Source organism: Tympanuchus pallidicinctus, unplaced genomic scaffold, assembly GCF_026119805.1.
Source record: "Tympanuchus pallidicinctus isolate F22 unplaced genomic scaffold, pur_lepc_1.0 scaffold2, whole genome shotgun sequence".
Classification (NCBI taxonomy): Eukaryota; Metazoa; Chordata; class Aves; order Galliformes; family Phasianidae; genus Tympanuchus; species Tympanuchus pallidicinctus.
Genome location: NW_026294721.1, coordinates 44,192,751 through 44,210,014, shown reverse-complemented (window position 1 = coordinate 44,210,014; position 17,264 = coordinate 44,192,751). Strand labels below are relative to the sequence as shown.

The window sequence follows — 17,264 nt, the reverse complement described above, 5'->3', positions numbered from 1 at the left end:
GGCACCAATAGCCTCAGGTGGAGTTTTTCAACATTCTTTTGTCGAATCAAACCCTCTTTAGAACTCAAACTTGCTATGGGTCAAAGAGCCTGAACAAAAATGAAGTCAAACCATTCATTTCTTGCAATCAATAGTTAATTTAAAAAATTAAAAAAAAAAAATCACAAGGAAGAAAAAAAAATGGCTGCACTGGCAAAGTTGCGAATACGTTCAGCACTCAGTTCCATGAACAACTCTATTTTCCAGCTCATCAGTGAAGGTGACACACTCACTAATTGCCCTGCGCCCCCAAACATCTAAGTGAGACATTACTGACTTGTGGAATATTCAGACCTTGTGCACAATGATTTTCTTTCAGCATGCATGTGTATGTGAACAAGGTCACTGTGAGCTCGCAGTCAGCGAACCTTCATGCCCTTGTGAAGGTGGTGGAAGTTCAATAAGCACAGACCTCAGCTCCTTGAAGATGTGCTGCTATGTCACAACTACACTCTTTATCCACAATGAGAATTTGGGTCAAATATGAGTACAACACTGGTGTTCTAAAAATCACACCTGCATGCACTTCTCTTTCTTTCACACACATACACAACTTACAGGTCAAGTAGCTGCCTTATTTTTTTATTTTTATTTTTATTTTTTTTTTGCAGATTACTAAAAGGAAAGGCTGATTCTCCCCTGCAGGTTTCCTTCCAAAGTGCTCTCCCTGGAAGCACACGGAGTTTGCTGGGAAATGCATTGTTTTCATCTCACAAACTTTAGGGGAAAGAGATTTTCATTATTCTGTACGCTTGAATTCACACAAAAATTTGAAACGATGGTAAGCATAAAAAGAAACACATCTGAAATTAGAATTGTTGATTTTGATAACATAAAATCCTGCAACATTCATCATATAAGTGGCTTTTAAAGGTTATTTCAAATTAAAATATTTCTATTCTGTAGCGATGAAATGTGCTCAGCCTGACTCCCTTTGGCATTTCTAACATGGACTACTGGCATATTTCCGTGAGCCAATAAGTTGGGGGGAAAGAAGAACACAGTCCATATCAGTGTCGTGGCAGTGTTTTGAAAAAAATTCCTAAAGGCACACTGACAGATTTCATCTCTTCAGGATTACTAGCCCAAATCTTAAAAGTAAAACTATGTAAATGAATGTAAATACCTGTGATTGGTTTCTGTTATAAAAGTACAAGAATGGTGTAGTGACATTACCACTTGGCTCGCATGACCTCCTGAGGTCAGCCAGCATCAGGCAGGAACTGATCATTGCCAGAGGATAAACAGTAGTGCTGTAGGGAAGCACTCACCAGGCTTTATGTTTCTTTCTTTTTCTTTTTCTTTTTCTTTTTTTTTTCGTCTTCTTTTTCTTTTTTTTTTTACAAGTTATAATACTTGCACTCCAATCTGAGCTCTCCTTTATATGCTACAAATGCCTGTATGTATCCATGCCATGGAAATCTGAATAGTGTGGGTGGGTTCCCAGCATTAGCATCATTCAAATATTTCAGTCTGTAACCAATCCAAATAAACACCCGAAATCACTGAAGACACGTTACATACTGATGGAATATTTATACACTATTCTGGCTGACGAGTGAGCATCTGAAGAATGATGTCAAAATTTACCGCTGGACTGAAAACACATGCAACCTTCCATCAACTCAAAGTAAATCAATGCTCAGTTAAACTCATCAGTAAAAAGAAAAGGGAAGGAAGGACGTTTTTCAGGAGCAACTCTTACTGAAAAACAAGTGCTGCCATTGCTGCACTTCTTCCAAGAGTCTGATGGCCGTTTCAGTGCCTCAATGCTTTGAAAAAACTGCCATTACACCTCTGTGTTACCAATTCTTTACATCTCTTTACCTACAGCTGCAAACTTGAGAATGAGGTGAAAATTGATCCTGAAGTCATATGTACTGACCATATAATGGAAGAGGTAGCTTTGGAAGGTCACTGTGAAGGAGGAAAAAAATACATCTGCTATGGTCACATTGCACAGAGCTTTGGGATAGTAAGGAAAGGACCTGAAGAGAAGGGTCTCCAAATTCCAGGATCTGTAAGGAATATCCTGTCTGCACCTTAGGATAGCTACAGATTCCACCAGTGTCATCCATACTGGAGGGTACTCACTCTCCTGTAGGATAAAGTTGGCAGCAACAACCCACAGACACAGAGGAAACACCCTATGTGGCAGCCACCATGCAGCGTGGCCAGGTCACATGAGGACCAAGACCAAAAGAGACTATTGCTTTGTGTTATCAATGGCTTTTTTTTTTCTGGTGTCCAATGTGGACAGCCCTAAGTCTCCTCCTGCAAACAGAGCTTCTTAAAGAGGAGATGAACTCATTTACTGCCAAAACCAAAGGCAGCCATTGTTATGGGCCCATTTCAGCAAGGCACTTCAACATGCGCTTGTGTTGAGCACTACTGAACACAAGACAGAAGCACGTGCTAGTTGTGAAACTTGATAGGCATCCCTATGGTAGCCACCAAACATTTGTGCAGCACTGCTGTTAGAAGAATTGGTTACTGGGAACACAGCAGTATACATTCTGTGCTATAGGCTCATTCATTGCTCATCTGCAGAATATATTCTGTGCTTCCCAGGTTGCTGCCCAGCAGTCCTGAACCCAAACCAGACCAAATTATGCTATGGGACTCACTGTAAAACATGGGAGATCTGCAAGCACCTGTCCACTGTAAGTGGCTCTTCTGCTACCGCATCTGTCACATCTCCATAACATGGCTGGTGATGAACAGCATATTCCTCATGCTAACATTTGTCATCTGTTCAATTTTTGCCCTTTCTCTTACATGCAGCTCTGCCTCTTAGAGATTTCTTTGGGGTGAGGGGTCAAATAACACACTAGAATGGTACAAACTAAGGAATGGGGAAAAGATACTGGGTTATCTAAGTACTATTTATAGGTATGATGATTAAAATCTGGAGGTGAGACATTTCATTATTGCTAGGAAGTCACTGTGGTGTTATTGCCTTCACGCTTACAAAGCATTGCTGTTTGCTTTGATTACTTTTATGATCACTGGCACTGAAGTGAGCATCACATCACCGAACAACGACTTGATGCTTCATGGCTTAAGAAAGAATATTGCTAACTCTTTTAGCAGTGGTAAATTATTGCTTTCACAGTTACTGTTATGAGTTTTTAGAAAATCATAGACCTAATTGTATTTTTTTTTTTCCCCCAAAGATCAACCAAAAACATCCCTGGAGGAAAAAAAAACCAAACCACATCATGTCCTACTACAGCACAGATCTGCTACCAGGTCTGAAATGACTTTATATGCATTTATATCTTCCTTCCTCAGCACCCTGAAGAGAAGATTCATTTCTTGTTTTTTTCCCTTTGAAGAAAATCTGACCTGCTACTCCAATTGTTTTCTGGCTCTACAGCAGAACAGCAGGTGTGTGAGCCACCCAACAGAGCAGCTATATTCCAGGAGAACGGAAGAGAATTTGGAATACTTTATAACTGGTAAATTTAAAGTATCCAGTAAAATATTCTAAACAGTTTTTCTTGTTGACTTTTGGAAAAACATTTCACTTCTGTGGACCCACTCTGTGTATCTTTTCCATGTAACACAGCTGGTAACATTTCCAAGGAGCTGGATAGTTTGTCAAAAGCAAAGGAATGGCCAAAGATACCCAGGGAAGGGTGGTCTTTGCTCAGTGATGGAGATCCCTGCAAGGGAATGACGTAAAGGAGAAACCATCTCTTGGTCACAAACATGCTGAGGAGTGCTGCAGATATCCCAATGCTGAACTCAGTAAAAACAAAAAAAAAAATACAAAAATAAACATCAAATGTCCTTTTGACTGTGGTCCGTCTGTTCCCCAAACTTATAATGTTCCCTAACACACAAATATATCTTGAACTCACAGTAGTAGTTCCTCTATAAATAAAGAGAATTCACTGAATATGGACAGAAGAAGTTTGCTTCATGATATAAACCTTTCTGGGCATACACATGCACAAAGAATCTCCATTCTTGCTCCCCATGCCTTGCAAAAACACATGATGTGCTTCCTTCAACCTGCTCCTAGCTGAGTGTATCTGCTCTAAAAATTGGGAACTCTTCCCAGTATTCATAGACACTGTGTGAAGCTCTGCAGCACCATCCTCCAGCACAAACTGACTTTAAGTATATATACAGCTATCAGCAAAAACACTGTGCTACATCTTCAAGGTTCTGAGGGAGCCACAGCTCAGTGTGGTTATTTTCACTTCCACAAATCATTGCGCAAGCTGCGCAGCCTCATCCATGACCAAGGACACGACATATACATGGGTAACAGCACCCCTGTATGTATGCTGCTCACCTGAAATGGGCCATGTAGTTGCGTGGTGCACTGAGTATGAGTGCAGATTGATGTGTGCCTGCAGGCACACAGCTCCACACACAGCCAGAACTCTACTGGCGTGTGTGTGTGATCTTCATGCATGGGGAAAAAAAGTGTGTGTATCCCTCTCTGCAAATCCCTAACCGTATATCCATACCTGCCCCAGGGAGCAGGAGACAACAGAGCAGAGTGAGGGCAGATCCGCACTGGTGTGTTGTGGAGTGGCACTGCGCACCTTGTCATGCCAGCGTTACAGGACAGCTGTGGGTTGCTGGTTTTGCAGCCATTAATTTTGCATCTTGTAAGGGTGGAAAAAAAAAGGATCTGAAGAATCCTTTTCCTCCCCCACCCCAGAAAGCATCATCAGAAGACCGAAGCAGAGCAACTATGAGTTACATACACACTTGAGCTGAGCTGCATTACATAGCTCTGTAGGAGAAGCAGGCGGAAAAGATTTGTTTGTTTCGTTTCAATCTGTGCATTTTTTTCCCTCCGTCCCTTAGCTCTGTTGCTTTCCCTCTGGACACCGTCACCCCCTGAAGAAGGCGGGGTTCCGCAGGCAGGCGGCTAGTCACCTGCAGCACCCCAGTGGCCCCGCCGACGCTTCCAGGCTGCTGTCCGTGTCGGACGCCAGCGTCTGATCCGTGGACATGGAGGAGATGTCGTTGGCCGATGAGGATGGGGGGAGGCTCTCGCTGCTGTTCACTGCTGCACCTGTGCTACGAAAATGAACACCACCGTGATTCAACCCGAAACCCCAGAACCTCTCACAGGTCAAAGAGCGGAGAACGCAACCCTGTGGCGATGTTCAGAGCGTTCTGAACAACACAAGCAGAAAATGGGCCCTACAGGCTTCAGACATTCGGTAATATCAGATATTTTACCCAGAAACTCTCCCTCTCTGCAGTCTCTTTGGAAGAGTTACAGTTCATGCCATGTCCTATCCCTCGGTTTCTTACCACGCCATCTTATTTTGCTTTACATACCATCCTTATCACTCCTTATCAGTCTCCTTAGCATTACCAACACCCAACAGTCAGATGACAGCTGCGACCATGTGAGCACCAGCATGAGGACTTAATGAGCAAACAAACAACAAAACCCAACCAACCAAACACAACAGCTCTCCAATACATGGGCTGGTATGAGATCATCTGGTGGCAGTGCAGACACGGGTGTGGGGAGGCAAAGCCATTTTCTCTCTTAGTTAAGGACTTGGTGCCCAGGCCCAGGATTTTGGTTGTAACAGCATTTTTGTGCATCACAGTTCACTTGTCCTCTGTAAAATGACAGCATTAACCTTCACAATCATTTTGACTCTGCAAAATGAGGAACCTCTATGAAGTTATCAGTAACACAACTAAACATCAATCATATCCATAAATATTATTTACCATTATTACCAGGGCAGCTCAGTCCCAAATTCCAAGCAGACCTCATTTCAGGCATTAATATGGCACTGCAGTTCCATTAATAAAGCTCAGCCCAAGTTGCCTTGAAACCTCTGAAATTAGTCTGTATAACTTCTGGTGCACCCAAATGCTTCAGCTATTCCTGTTTTCTTTCTGTCAGCACAGAAAACACATCCATGCTATTCACTGGGGCTGAGTACCTGAAGGAGATGGCTGTCCTTTTACTACGCCATTTTTCGTTTTTTCTTCAGAATTCATTACTTCTTTGTAGATGAGTTCTGGAACAGAGAATTGCAACAGTTACAGACAAGAACTGTGCCCGTGATCAGCAACAACAAAATCCTCTGATGAAACAGTGCCCCCCATAGGCCAACACTACGTTGTCCTCATAAGTCTTGACAGCTCTTTTCATGTAAAACCTCTCTCTCTTCCATCATCCTCTCCTCTACTGCAAGCTCTTCTTGGAGCTGAATTGAGACAAACAGGGCTACACTAGAACACATTCATTGTTTCACGCTGCTTTACCTAGAAACGGAGCAGTACAACTTTGTCTGCTATAAGAAAAATGATGGCGAACCCTCCTGTTTTCTAGGAGGAAACTTAACATTTTGATGAAACAATGTAATCCGCACTGATAATGACAGTACTTAGGGTATTTGTATCTGTGAGGGCTGCTCCAAGAATAAGGTCATGCAGATTCACAAAAGCTGCATGCAGGCTGACCTCATCACTTGTGAAAATGCAGAAGTAATGGTAGTGATTATGCAGAAAAACAGCATTTTTTTGGCTGAGAATTTGCTCTAGAAAATAGTGTTACTGTGCTCTTTGTATCTGCTGTCGTTTCCAAGGGAAAGGCAAGGAAGCAGTGACCTATACAATATTTCAGAGTGACCTATACAATATTTCCATCATCAAGCAGCAGTTCATAGGGTTGGGTTTGGTTCTTGCTGCCAGAGGAGTTACACTGATGCACGTGGGGTGGGACCTCTGACTTCTCCACCCAACTCTGAGCTGTGCGCACCTTTCCACTCCTCAATGGTGTGCTCCCGCTCGTCCAGCTGCTTGTCATAGATCTGGGGGGGTGGCTGCAGAAGAGAAACAAAACTACTCAGTACATTTTTCACTATACCATAAATAATTAGCACTACTTAGGTAAAGATAAATTCTCCTCTCCCGCTTTGTTCATCATCCCATATGTGCAGAACACCCAGAAACATGAATATTATGTGTCATCATCCCTGGAAATCAGCTCTTAAAGCGGACAGTGGTTCTCCCTCATCCTCTTTGGAACGTGAGGCACAGCTGTGCTGCAATGGAATTTGGTCAGTGCTACCATCATTCTGCTCGTGCTGAGCCCGGAAATCCCATACACAGAACTTTCGCACAGGCAAAGGACAATCAGAGCACCAAATGGACATCAGACTAAAATATTTTGCACTGACTGTGTATTAAATACCATAGCTGAAAAGTAAGCAATCTTTTGGTTTGCCTGGGCTGCACTGAGTGAAGAAGAATTGTTTTGGGCCACATATAGAACACAGACTATAGTTAACGTGTATAAGAAACAAAATATGAAACTAGGGGCATATCTGACCTTGCTTTTGTGAAACTAATACATCTGTATGGTTGTATGGAAGTGGCTGCAGTTCTTAGTTAGCATTTCAGACTGATGAAACTTTATGTTTTTTAAAGAAAAATGAGTCACCATCACTGGATGTGTTTAAAAACCATTTGGATGTGGTGCTCAGAGACATGATTTAATACAGGGTTAGTAGGGTAGTATGATTAGGTTGTGGTTGGTCTCGACGATCTTCAAGGTCTTTTCCAACCCAAGTGATTCTATGAAAAGAAGTGCTCTTTCCATAAACCGCTTTCAAACACCTCTGAGTTTATACCCATGTTATACTATGTCCCATAGCCCAGGAACACACGTTAGCCCATCCATCGTTGTAGGAACTTATGTTCCACTACAATTTGCCTAATTCTGGGCTTCAGCATTTTGCTGTAAAGCAGCAGGAACCCATGCACCATCCCCGCCTTTGTCCAGCCTGCAGCACAGAGCTGCACCCCACTCACCGCCTCCACCTCGGCGGGGTCATACCAGACATTGATGTATGGGTGCTGCAGGGCCTCGTCCACCGATATGCGCTTGGCTGGATCGATGACCAGCATTTTGGACAGCAGGTCCCGAGCTTGGCTGGCTGCAGCATGGACAGCATGAAAACACTGTGATTGGCAACCACACTTATTGCCCTCACCTGGGTTATAGGAAAATCAGAGCCCTATATGCATGGTGAGCTCTGTGATTTGCCACGATGGATTTTACCTGAAGATAACAGGTGCCTATCAGAACAGGCTCAGCTTTCCATAATCTTTTCTTTACTTTTTTTTTTCCCTTCTTTTTTAAAATCATTATTGTTTTCTGGAGTTTTTAATAAAGACTGCCTAAACTCATGTGAAAAACACCAGCAATTCTTACTCCTAGCAGCATTTTTCCAGGAATCCCACACTCAGAATTATTTACTCTGTAGCACACTACAGAAAACATGAAAGAAAAAACAAACATAAAGAAGAACATCGTATAAAGTGTAACTTATCAGTTCTCTCATCTGATAGTAAAAGCAGTATCAAAGGGAACTGCCAGTATTATTCAGAGAATTACTGAAGCAAGATGGGTTGATATAGTGATGCAGAAGCAGAATTTAAGGCACTGTTTCTTCTGTTCTGACACTGCATCCTGAAAGTGGCACTAACTGGCTCAAATGAATGCACTTCTTGCATCCAAAATCACAACATGGTTTGACAATCATTTCTTTCATTAGTTCCAAATCCAATTCATTATCCAAATTTGTTGGAGGAGGAGTACAGAATTCTGCATGTCCCAAGGTGTTTTCTCAGACCTTTTTCTTTGCTCTCACAGTAGCCATTCTATGAAGCAGCTGTTAACTGAAGAGTAATAATTCTGGGTAATGTGCTGGCATGCGCCTTGCAAGCAGCTGAGAGCCATTAAGGGTCACCCCTGTAAGCACCCAGCAGAACTGAGGAGATGCAAGACAGATGCTCAGCATGTTTGTTCCAGATTTGCAATGAGAAGTTCTTTTGATGCCAAACATACATTAATCACTCTTTCTAGTTGAAGATCTAAGTCCTGCTGAGCTAAACAGTGGCTTCAACACATGATTGAAGTCATTGCTAAACATGTCACTGTATGTACCATGGAGTAGTATATCCAGTAACATCATCATCAAGTCTTCTTGACTGAATGTATTAAATAGGCGTGCAACAACAGAGAAGAAAAAGTAGAAGAAACCTCCCTTGCATAGTGGCTGATGACAAGCAAATATGGTACATACCTTTGAGCTTGTTGTGTTCTGAGTCAGCTGGAAAGAGAGAATCAGGAAACAGTTTGGGGAAGGTGAGGCCAGCGTACTTGGGCCGGTTCTCCACGTAGTTTCGTACAGTTGGCTGCAGCTTCTTCATGAACTCTGGGCAGGGCGTTCCCAACTGCTCTATGACTTTATTCCACTGGTCAATATCTGGACATTGGGAGTTAAGGAAAACCCAACACAAGCCCCAGACCCCAATCCTCCTGTATGACCATTACCTGGAAATCCCCAGAGGTTCCCATTCCCTCCAGCCTTTGCAGATGCACTCTTTTCCATTATTATGCCCCTGGGTCCTCCTGCCCACCAAGGACACAGATTTCTCACATGTCTGTATTATCTATAAGCATTGCACACACCCAAACCCAACCACAGGTGTGGGAGTGACAGGTAGGAAACAGGTTTTCGTGCTTAAAAAGAAATCTTATTACAAGCAATTTGTATTGAACTCTTCAGTTTTCTCCTTCAGATTTTGTTTCCTTGAGCCAATCACTACACATGAGATAGATGACCTGTGGTTCTTGCAGCCATGCTCAGAACAGAATTTACTGTGCCTAAAAAAAAGTTAAGTGTATGACCAGAAAAACAGCACCACTTCTACATCATGCTAATTCATAGTGCTAAGAATTTGATGACAGGATAAAAAAGAAAGTGTGGGGGGAGAAGCACATGCAGACGTGGGAACATTTACACTACGAAATGTGATCGGTGCTTTGGAAGCACCTACAGGGAATAAGCTTTTATGAGATAACATCCACAGCTTTTCAGCACAGGAATGGTGTTTGTATTGCTCGTGTATGTTACTGTTGTCATAACAGTGGAGGAGTCAGACAAATACAAAACACACTTCCACACAATCCAGGAGAAAAAGTGAGCCCACAGAATGAGAGTAACAGAAAACACATACCAGTGGGCAAAAAGTAGACTGCTGGTGCAGCAGCTGTTCAGATCTTCAGGGAAATGGAAATGGAAACCAGGGATTCTCACGTGATTTGAAAACTCAGCAGAGACTTAGTTGGCCTCTCCTGAAATGTCTTTTTTGAGCACTAAATAAATAAATACATAAATCAATAAAATAACACATTTAAAATTACAGCCTAATAAAAAGTATTTAAAAGAATAAAACATATTTTAAACACCTTTTCCTAAACAAAAAACTGAAGATTTTGGGGCTGTAAGCTGATCAAGGAGTACCCTGCTTTTCATAAAGAATGTGAATAGAAGATCAAGGGTGACAGTATGGTTTGAGGATGGAGGCCTTTCTGGGGAGCACCCAGCTTTGGCAGACTGAAAAAGACAAGTTTTGGTCACAGGAACTGGTTCTGTGTAACCAAGTGATCTATGGGTACCATTGAGCCTTTTCACCATGGTCTATATATCAATCACCTCGGATGTCCCCTACCCAAACACAGGACTGAGGAAAACACACCAGCTATGCGCACAGCAACTGTACTGAGGAGAGAGGGTGGTCCAGGCCCAGGTTTATTGGCTGATGGCAACACCAACCAACAAAATTACTAATGGAAAAAAATAGTATGCTGAATGCACAGTAAAGAATTTGTATTAAAAGAACCCACAACACTCTGTTTTTGCAGTGAAGCCAACTATTGAGATGTACAGGCTAAAAGTTCATCATTTTTGCTCCTGTTCCCTCTGATGCAATTGTAAATTGCAATTTACAAGAACCGCATTTTGTTCCTTCAGCTGCACTGAAGCCTTGAGTTCCATTACATTCCTGCAATTATGCAAAAAATAAGGAAATACAGCTTAGCTATGAGAGAAAATTTACAGTACTTCACCATAAAAATAATAACAATAATAAATTCTACAGAAAGAACTCCTGCAGTTGCACAACAACAACAACAAAAAAAAGCTAGTGATTAAAGAAAGAAATGTAGAAATCATTGCCCTTGTGCTTAAGGATCTAAGCTAGGATCAAAATACAAATATTTTTTCTCTTCTAATATTTTGACTACATGAATGATAGTTTTTTAGTCAATAATTATATTTTCTTAAGTTCAACAAGACTGTGTAGGAGATACTGTTTGCAATAGGATGATGATGATGCTCTATAATACACTAACATTTAGCCCCTCATTCTTCCCTGAGAGTGCTCAGCTGTTTAACTGTCAGCAGTTAATTAGCATTTGTTTATTTTCCTGAAAAAGGTGAGAAGAGGGAGGAATAAAAGACTCCTGCTGCAAATCCAATGGCCAAGCCATGCCCAGAGACCAAGCACTGCTATTCCACATTACTTCTAAGTGTAACTCTGATAACAGTGTCTCTTTCCCAAATCCTCCTCAAACAGCAGCTGAAGACTGTATGTGTGAACCCTATTATTTGGTTATTTCACCAAAATGCCTGCATTTATCAGGATGGCAGAACATCATGTTTTCCTGACCAACAGACTGGAATCTTCACCTCTTATGCACACACTCCACTGGTCTCACTGCATCAGAGCAGGATTTGCACCTTCTGTCTTAACACATATCTTCTGGAGTCGGGTAGAACAGGAGAATGTCAAATCTCACTTTTATATTTAAGGAGAATGTCAAATCTCACTTTCATATTTAAATGTAAGCACCACGAACATGACCTGGTCATGGCATTCTTCCCTCATAACAGAAAGAGAGGGTGAATTTATCTTATCATCACCTCAGGACCTTAAAGGATGACCCTTCTGGGAGTTTTCTCCTTGAAAGTGTATTTTCCATCAATGAAAACTGACCGCATTTTTTAATCCCAATTTTTGATGTACCCAACTTGTTGAATTACTGTGAGCAGCTCTGCATTCCTCACCCTAACACCAAACTGTACAAACTGCTACATGGTTGGCTCAAACCAAGTCCAGTTTTGACATTAGATCTCTCTTTCTCTCTCCCCCCCACTCAGAAAAACACCCAACCCCCAATGCTGCAGGAGTCATCTGTGCAAGACAAGTTTATTTTTCCTCATGGTACCATAGTTTACATACTGATGTCAGCACAATTTACAATAAACACAGAAGAAATACAAAATGGTAACATTTGACAAGACGAAAATGTGGAATATTTTCTGTGACAAGGGGATTGCTTTGAGAAGAAGGGGGCATTTGGAAAAACTAAACCACAAAAATATTTTGCCACATAAGCAGTGACAGTATATGTGGTATTGTAGAATGTGTGAATATAAAAACCACACTTATCACATACAAAAGCGATTTCAAAAAATGACCACTGATCATCTGTTAGAAGACAGTGGTGATGGCTGTGCAGCTGCCACCAACCCTTAAGATGGAGATGTACGACAGTGCCTTAGTTAAAATTTTCTACTGTACTTTTATTTTTTAGCTAGCAACTTCATTCAGTTACAGAGCATCTTTGCTTATGCAGCAGAAAGCTGCAATGCTGAGTGGACAGACCAGATGTTACAGCATAGGACTGAATCTTTCTCTTGGATAAATCTTACCACTTCCCTCATGGACTTCTCATCACTGCAGCATCTACTTGTACTTATCCAGGCTGTGCCCAAGTTCCTATCCTGGATGTGACACATTTCTGTTCTTGTGACGGATGCATGGTGATGGTGTCCCTCAGGGAGAAGGAGCAGTACGAACACTGTGAAAATCAATATGATGTGCAACAAACAGACTGCAGTTGTAGCATGAGACTCTGTAAGTGACATCTTGTGTGGCCACCTCTGGCATTTGTTCATCACATCACATGAATTTTACATCTCTTTACTGAGTGGTTTGTATCTCCCTGTAAACATTCCCAACTATTCAATTTAAAGCACATTCTTCCTTACGTGCCCCATATGCATTCAGCAGGTAAAAAAAACACACGCACCTCAATATGCCTCACCAGATACACAGCTCACCAGATACAAAGGACCCAAGACAACTCCTTAACTCCCTCTTCAGGTAATTCATGTAGTGCTGAGGGAAGAAAAACACAGCTCTGAGCAAAACGTATGGAATAGGTGTCCACTTTCAGGCCCAGCAGCTTCCCATGCTGCTCCCAAGGCAACACAATCAATCATGCTGCCCTTCTCTCCTTGCTTGAGGCAAAAGCATAATCTAGCTTCCTGAGAACAGTTTGTCTGTAAGCAAAACTAAGCAGTAGCTCTCAATCTTGAAATATTGTGAAAGAAGGGAGAAAGGAGCTTTAAGTCATTTTAAACTCCATCACGTCCATGCAGCAGAAGTAGTCGAGAAATCTTACATTTCCAGGGTTCAGGCAAGGCCTAAGGGACTTCTGGCATTGCAAAGCATTTCTTCAGAACTGGAGTTTCAAAGAAGAACAGCAACTGAGTTCTGCTCTCAGCTCCACCATCCAAATTGAATTCAGGGAATTCAAAGATACTCCATGAGTGGAGCAGAGCCATACCTGAACCAAGCACTCCATTCTGCTTTAACACCATAATATTTTCTGCTTGTGAATCTTCCACAACCACCTGAGATCTCTGCGTGTCATTATGTGTTTTCATTCAGCTGCATGGACCATTTTGATCAGGAAACAGAAATGATGCGGAATGCTCTATAACACTTAACCGCTGGGAGAAGGCAAACAATATTGCTGTCAGCATTTGTAACCACACTACTGCAGAGATGCCAGTGATGTTGCATGCAGTCATGATGCACCATGGCCCTGGCACCCTGCTGGCTGACTAGTGGTGGCAGCAGCCCTCTTCCTATGGTGCTGGAACACAGAGAAAAGCAGAGCAAAGCATAAAGCACAGTGCGAATTCAGCAGCGTGTTCTAAGTACAAATGAAGAACATCAGCCCATTTACAGAACAATCCCAAATGTATCAGCAGCTGCTTGTGCTGATTTCAGACGGGTTGCTTCAGTAAGAAACACTCCGTAATGGTTTAATTATGGAGGCTTTTTGTGAGTTCTTTTGAGTAATTCTGCAGCTGCATAAAAGCAAGCAATTTTAAAGCACTGTGTAGGACACAGCCAATTTGCCAACATTGTGAAGTTCATCGAGGCCACAGGTGCAAGGTCCTACACCTGGGTTGGGGCAATCCCAAGCACAGGTACAGGTCAGGTGGAGAATAGCTTGACACCACTCTTCAAGAGAAGGATTTGGGAGTGTCAGTTGATGAAAGACTTAACGTGAGCCAGCAGTGTATGGCTTGCAGCCCAGAATGCCAACCATATCCTCGTTGATAGCAGTGACTCAAAATGTGTGACCAGCAGATCAAGGGAGGTGATTCTGCCCCACTACTCTGCTGTCATGAAAGAGAGAGCACTGGAGTACACTGTTCCCAGTTCTGGGGTTCCCAATACAAGAAGGACATGGAGCTGTTTGAGCAGGTCCAGAGGAGGGCTACGAAGGTGATCAGAGGGCTGGAGAACCTCCCCTGTGAGGACAGGCTGAGAGAGCTGGGGCTCTTCAGCCTAGAGAACAGAAGGCTCTGGGGGGACCTTAAATCAGCCTTCTACTACCTGAAGGAGGCCTACAGGAAAGCTGGAGAGGGACTTTTTGTAAGGGCAGATAGGGACAGGACAAGGGGAAATGGTTTTAAACTGGAAGAGGGTGGATTTAGACTAGATGTTAGCAAGAAATTATTTGCTGTGAGGATGGTGAGGCACTGAAACATGTTGGTGTGGTTGTGGATGCACACTCCCTAGAAGCATTCAAGGCCAGGCTGGATGGGGCTGTGAGCAACCTGGTCTAAGAGGGATGCATCCCTGTCTATAGCAGGAGGTTGGAACAAGATGATCTTAAAGATCCCTTCCAACCCAAACCATTCCATGATTCAATGAATTTCTGTTGTGGTTATTTGCAGATTTCTCACATGGAATCCTACAACACTTCAGTCCAAAGCTCTAAAGTAGTTCAAACTGCAGCACTGAGCTGCACTCAATGCGTACTGCAATTATTACCCCTCCAGTCACAGAAAACACAGTGGCACAACCTGGGCAAGACCCTCCTGGAACACCAATAGAGCTAACAAGTTCCAAGGGCGCTGGGAAGTGAGAGGTGTTCTGACACATCTGTGAATGAGATGCACTTCTGATCACATGAAACTCACAGCAGTTCTGGCATTCCTTTCAGTCCAACAGTCCTTCCAGTTGCCAATTGGTGCAAAACTCAAAGCAGAACATTATTAGATGAGGTCATGAAGATATTACTGCCATTTCCTACTCTCAATGATTTTCTTCTCCTCAGATATTCCTTTTTCACATTTTAATGAAAATATTGTACCCTTTAAAGCATGAGTGAGGCCACAAATGGAACGCTACGTTGAATTAGTATGTGTGTAACACTATGCACATATACTCTGTCAGAGAAAATCCCTAACCTGTGGCCATTTCCTTCTCTGCTACCCCAGCACCCCTTACACAACACTAGAAATTAGGCCTGAGTTACTCCTGTCTGCCTACTGACTGCAGAGCTTCTCTCCCATCGTCCTGGGATAAGCAGCAACTTGTGCCCATTGCATCACAGCCTGGACTTAAGGACTCTCAGTTACAGGGGCAGGAAAAACTCATGACGTCCAGCCACTGATAACAGCACAACTAGAAACAAGTTTGCTGTGTGTAAGACTGTGAGGTGATGGCTTAAGACATTTGGGCTTCAAGGATTTGGATGCGAGACTGAGCCTCACTGCTTGGATGCAGCATAGTGTGTGTTACAGCAGCCCTGTATGTGGGACTGGAGGGGAAGCGTTGGGTGCCCACTAAGCCAAGTGGCCGAGAGGAAGGATACGATCGGTGCCAGGAAACAACACTGCACCTTTAACCATTTCTCCCATGATGCACCCTACTGACCACATGTCGACTGAAAACAGAAATGAAATGGAGGTAAACAAGCAAACAGGAACACAACAACAAATCAATGAGAGACGTATCTGACCGCACGTGGCATAGGAGCTGCCCTACAGAGATGTTCCACTCACGCACGCGTGGGCTGTAGCAGCACAGCAGGTCCAGGAGAGATCCACTCAAACAGCTTTCCTTACCCCAATATGGTAGAAATACAATAATATTAAATACAAAAACCAAACCAAACAAAACCAACAAAAAAACCCCAACAACCTGAATGAGATCTACAGCTGCTTACTGTGTCATAGGAACCCTTTATAATTCAAATTCACCAATTGGTATATTTTTTCTCTTCTAACACTTCCATTTGCATACGTTATCCAGGTTCATTCTGCTTCTCACCGCAGGTGAATGCTGCTCTTTGCATTCAGCGAGGAGATGCAAACTGCTTTTCCTTTCTCATTTCAGCTACAGAGATATGTTCATGTTTCCTGAAGCTGAACAGACAGAAGCCACAAAAGCAGCCTGGATCCCATGAAGACACATTCACCTATTACTCAGGGGTGTGAAAAGAAGTTGTGGAGAGCACTGGACCTCCACAGTGCTCCCTTGCAGCCTGCTGGCCCCCTCCCATCAGCACTCCATGATGCCAGCAGTGCACAGGAGGTTCAGAAATCTCCTGATTTTTGTTCTATGTGACAGGGAACACCCATTTCTCAATGGCGCAGTGGAGACACAACAGCACTGAGCTGTACCTTCTGCACTGAATTCCAGAGCAAATCAGGGAACTGTTCACCTGTTACAAAGAAAAGCAGTTCAGCTGGGTTAAACACAGCTTGCCACTATCTAAACTGGAACACAGTATGGAAATAACACTCTTCACATCCAGCATGGAACTAAGGTGGTGCTTTTCCCAGTACTGACGCCATAAAACCACATTACCTCTGCTGTCCTTGCTCTATGATTAACCATAGGGCATGGAAGCATGAAAAGAGACAGCCTGCTCTCTCAGGACCAGAAGCTGGGGGAGAAAAAGGAAAGCATCATGCTGCTGGGTTACATGTATTCCTGCAACGTTACACCAAGCAACAGCTAAAAAAGGATTGGGTTCTGAATGCTAATGTTCAAACCTGAGGAAAATGTTCCATGCTGGGTCTAAAGGTTATCTGCTGCTTTGTTTAGCATATGAGAAGCTGAATCTCTCCAAAACAAATAAATAGTTAAATAGAGAAATGAACAGAAGGCTACTTGTTGGGAAGCAATAAGCAAACCCAGAGATGCAAATTGTTGTTGCTTTCATCACAAGCTGGATAGCATGCAAAGTATTAGGGGAAGATTGAGCAAGCAGT

The 17,264-nt window shown here is 42.8% G+C and overlaps 1 protein-coding gene across 9 annotated transcripts in view; it reads right to left on the bottom strand.

Annotated features, from left to right (window-relative positions):
- Positions 1–613: 613 nt before the first annotated feature.
- The window catches only part of MAPK10 (mitogen-activated protein kinase 10), a 114,818-nt gene continuing 98,167 nt past the window's right edge, over positions 614–17,264 (bottom strand). For 8 of the 9 annotated variants that reach the window (XM_052681701.1, XM_052681698.1, XM_052681704.1 and 5 more), the window contains 5 exons: positions 9,132–9,314; positions 7,855–7,979; positions 6,800–6,863; positions 5,979–6,056; positions 614–5,080 (listed from right to left, as the gene is read on the bottom strand). In XM_052681701.1, the coding sequence (XP_052537661.1) occupies positions 4,938–5,080; positions 5,979–6,056; positions 6,800–6,863; positions 7,855–7,979; positions 9,132–9,314 (593 nt within the window). In that variant the 3' untranslated portion in view covers positions 614–4,937. Of the gene's footprint in view, positions 5,086–5,978; positions 6,057–6,799; positions 6,864–7,854; positions 7,980–9,131; positions 9,315–17,264 lie in introns of all 9 variants that reach the window. The other variant, XM_052681702.1, reaches the window with a different exon arrangement.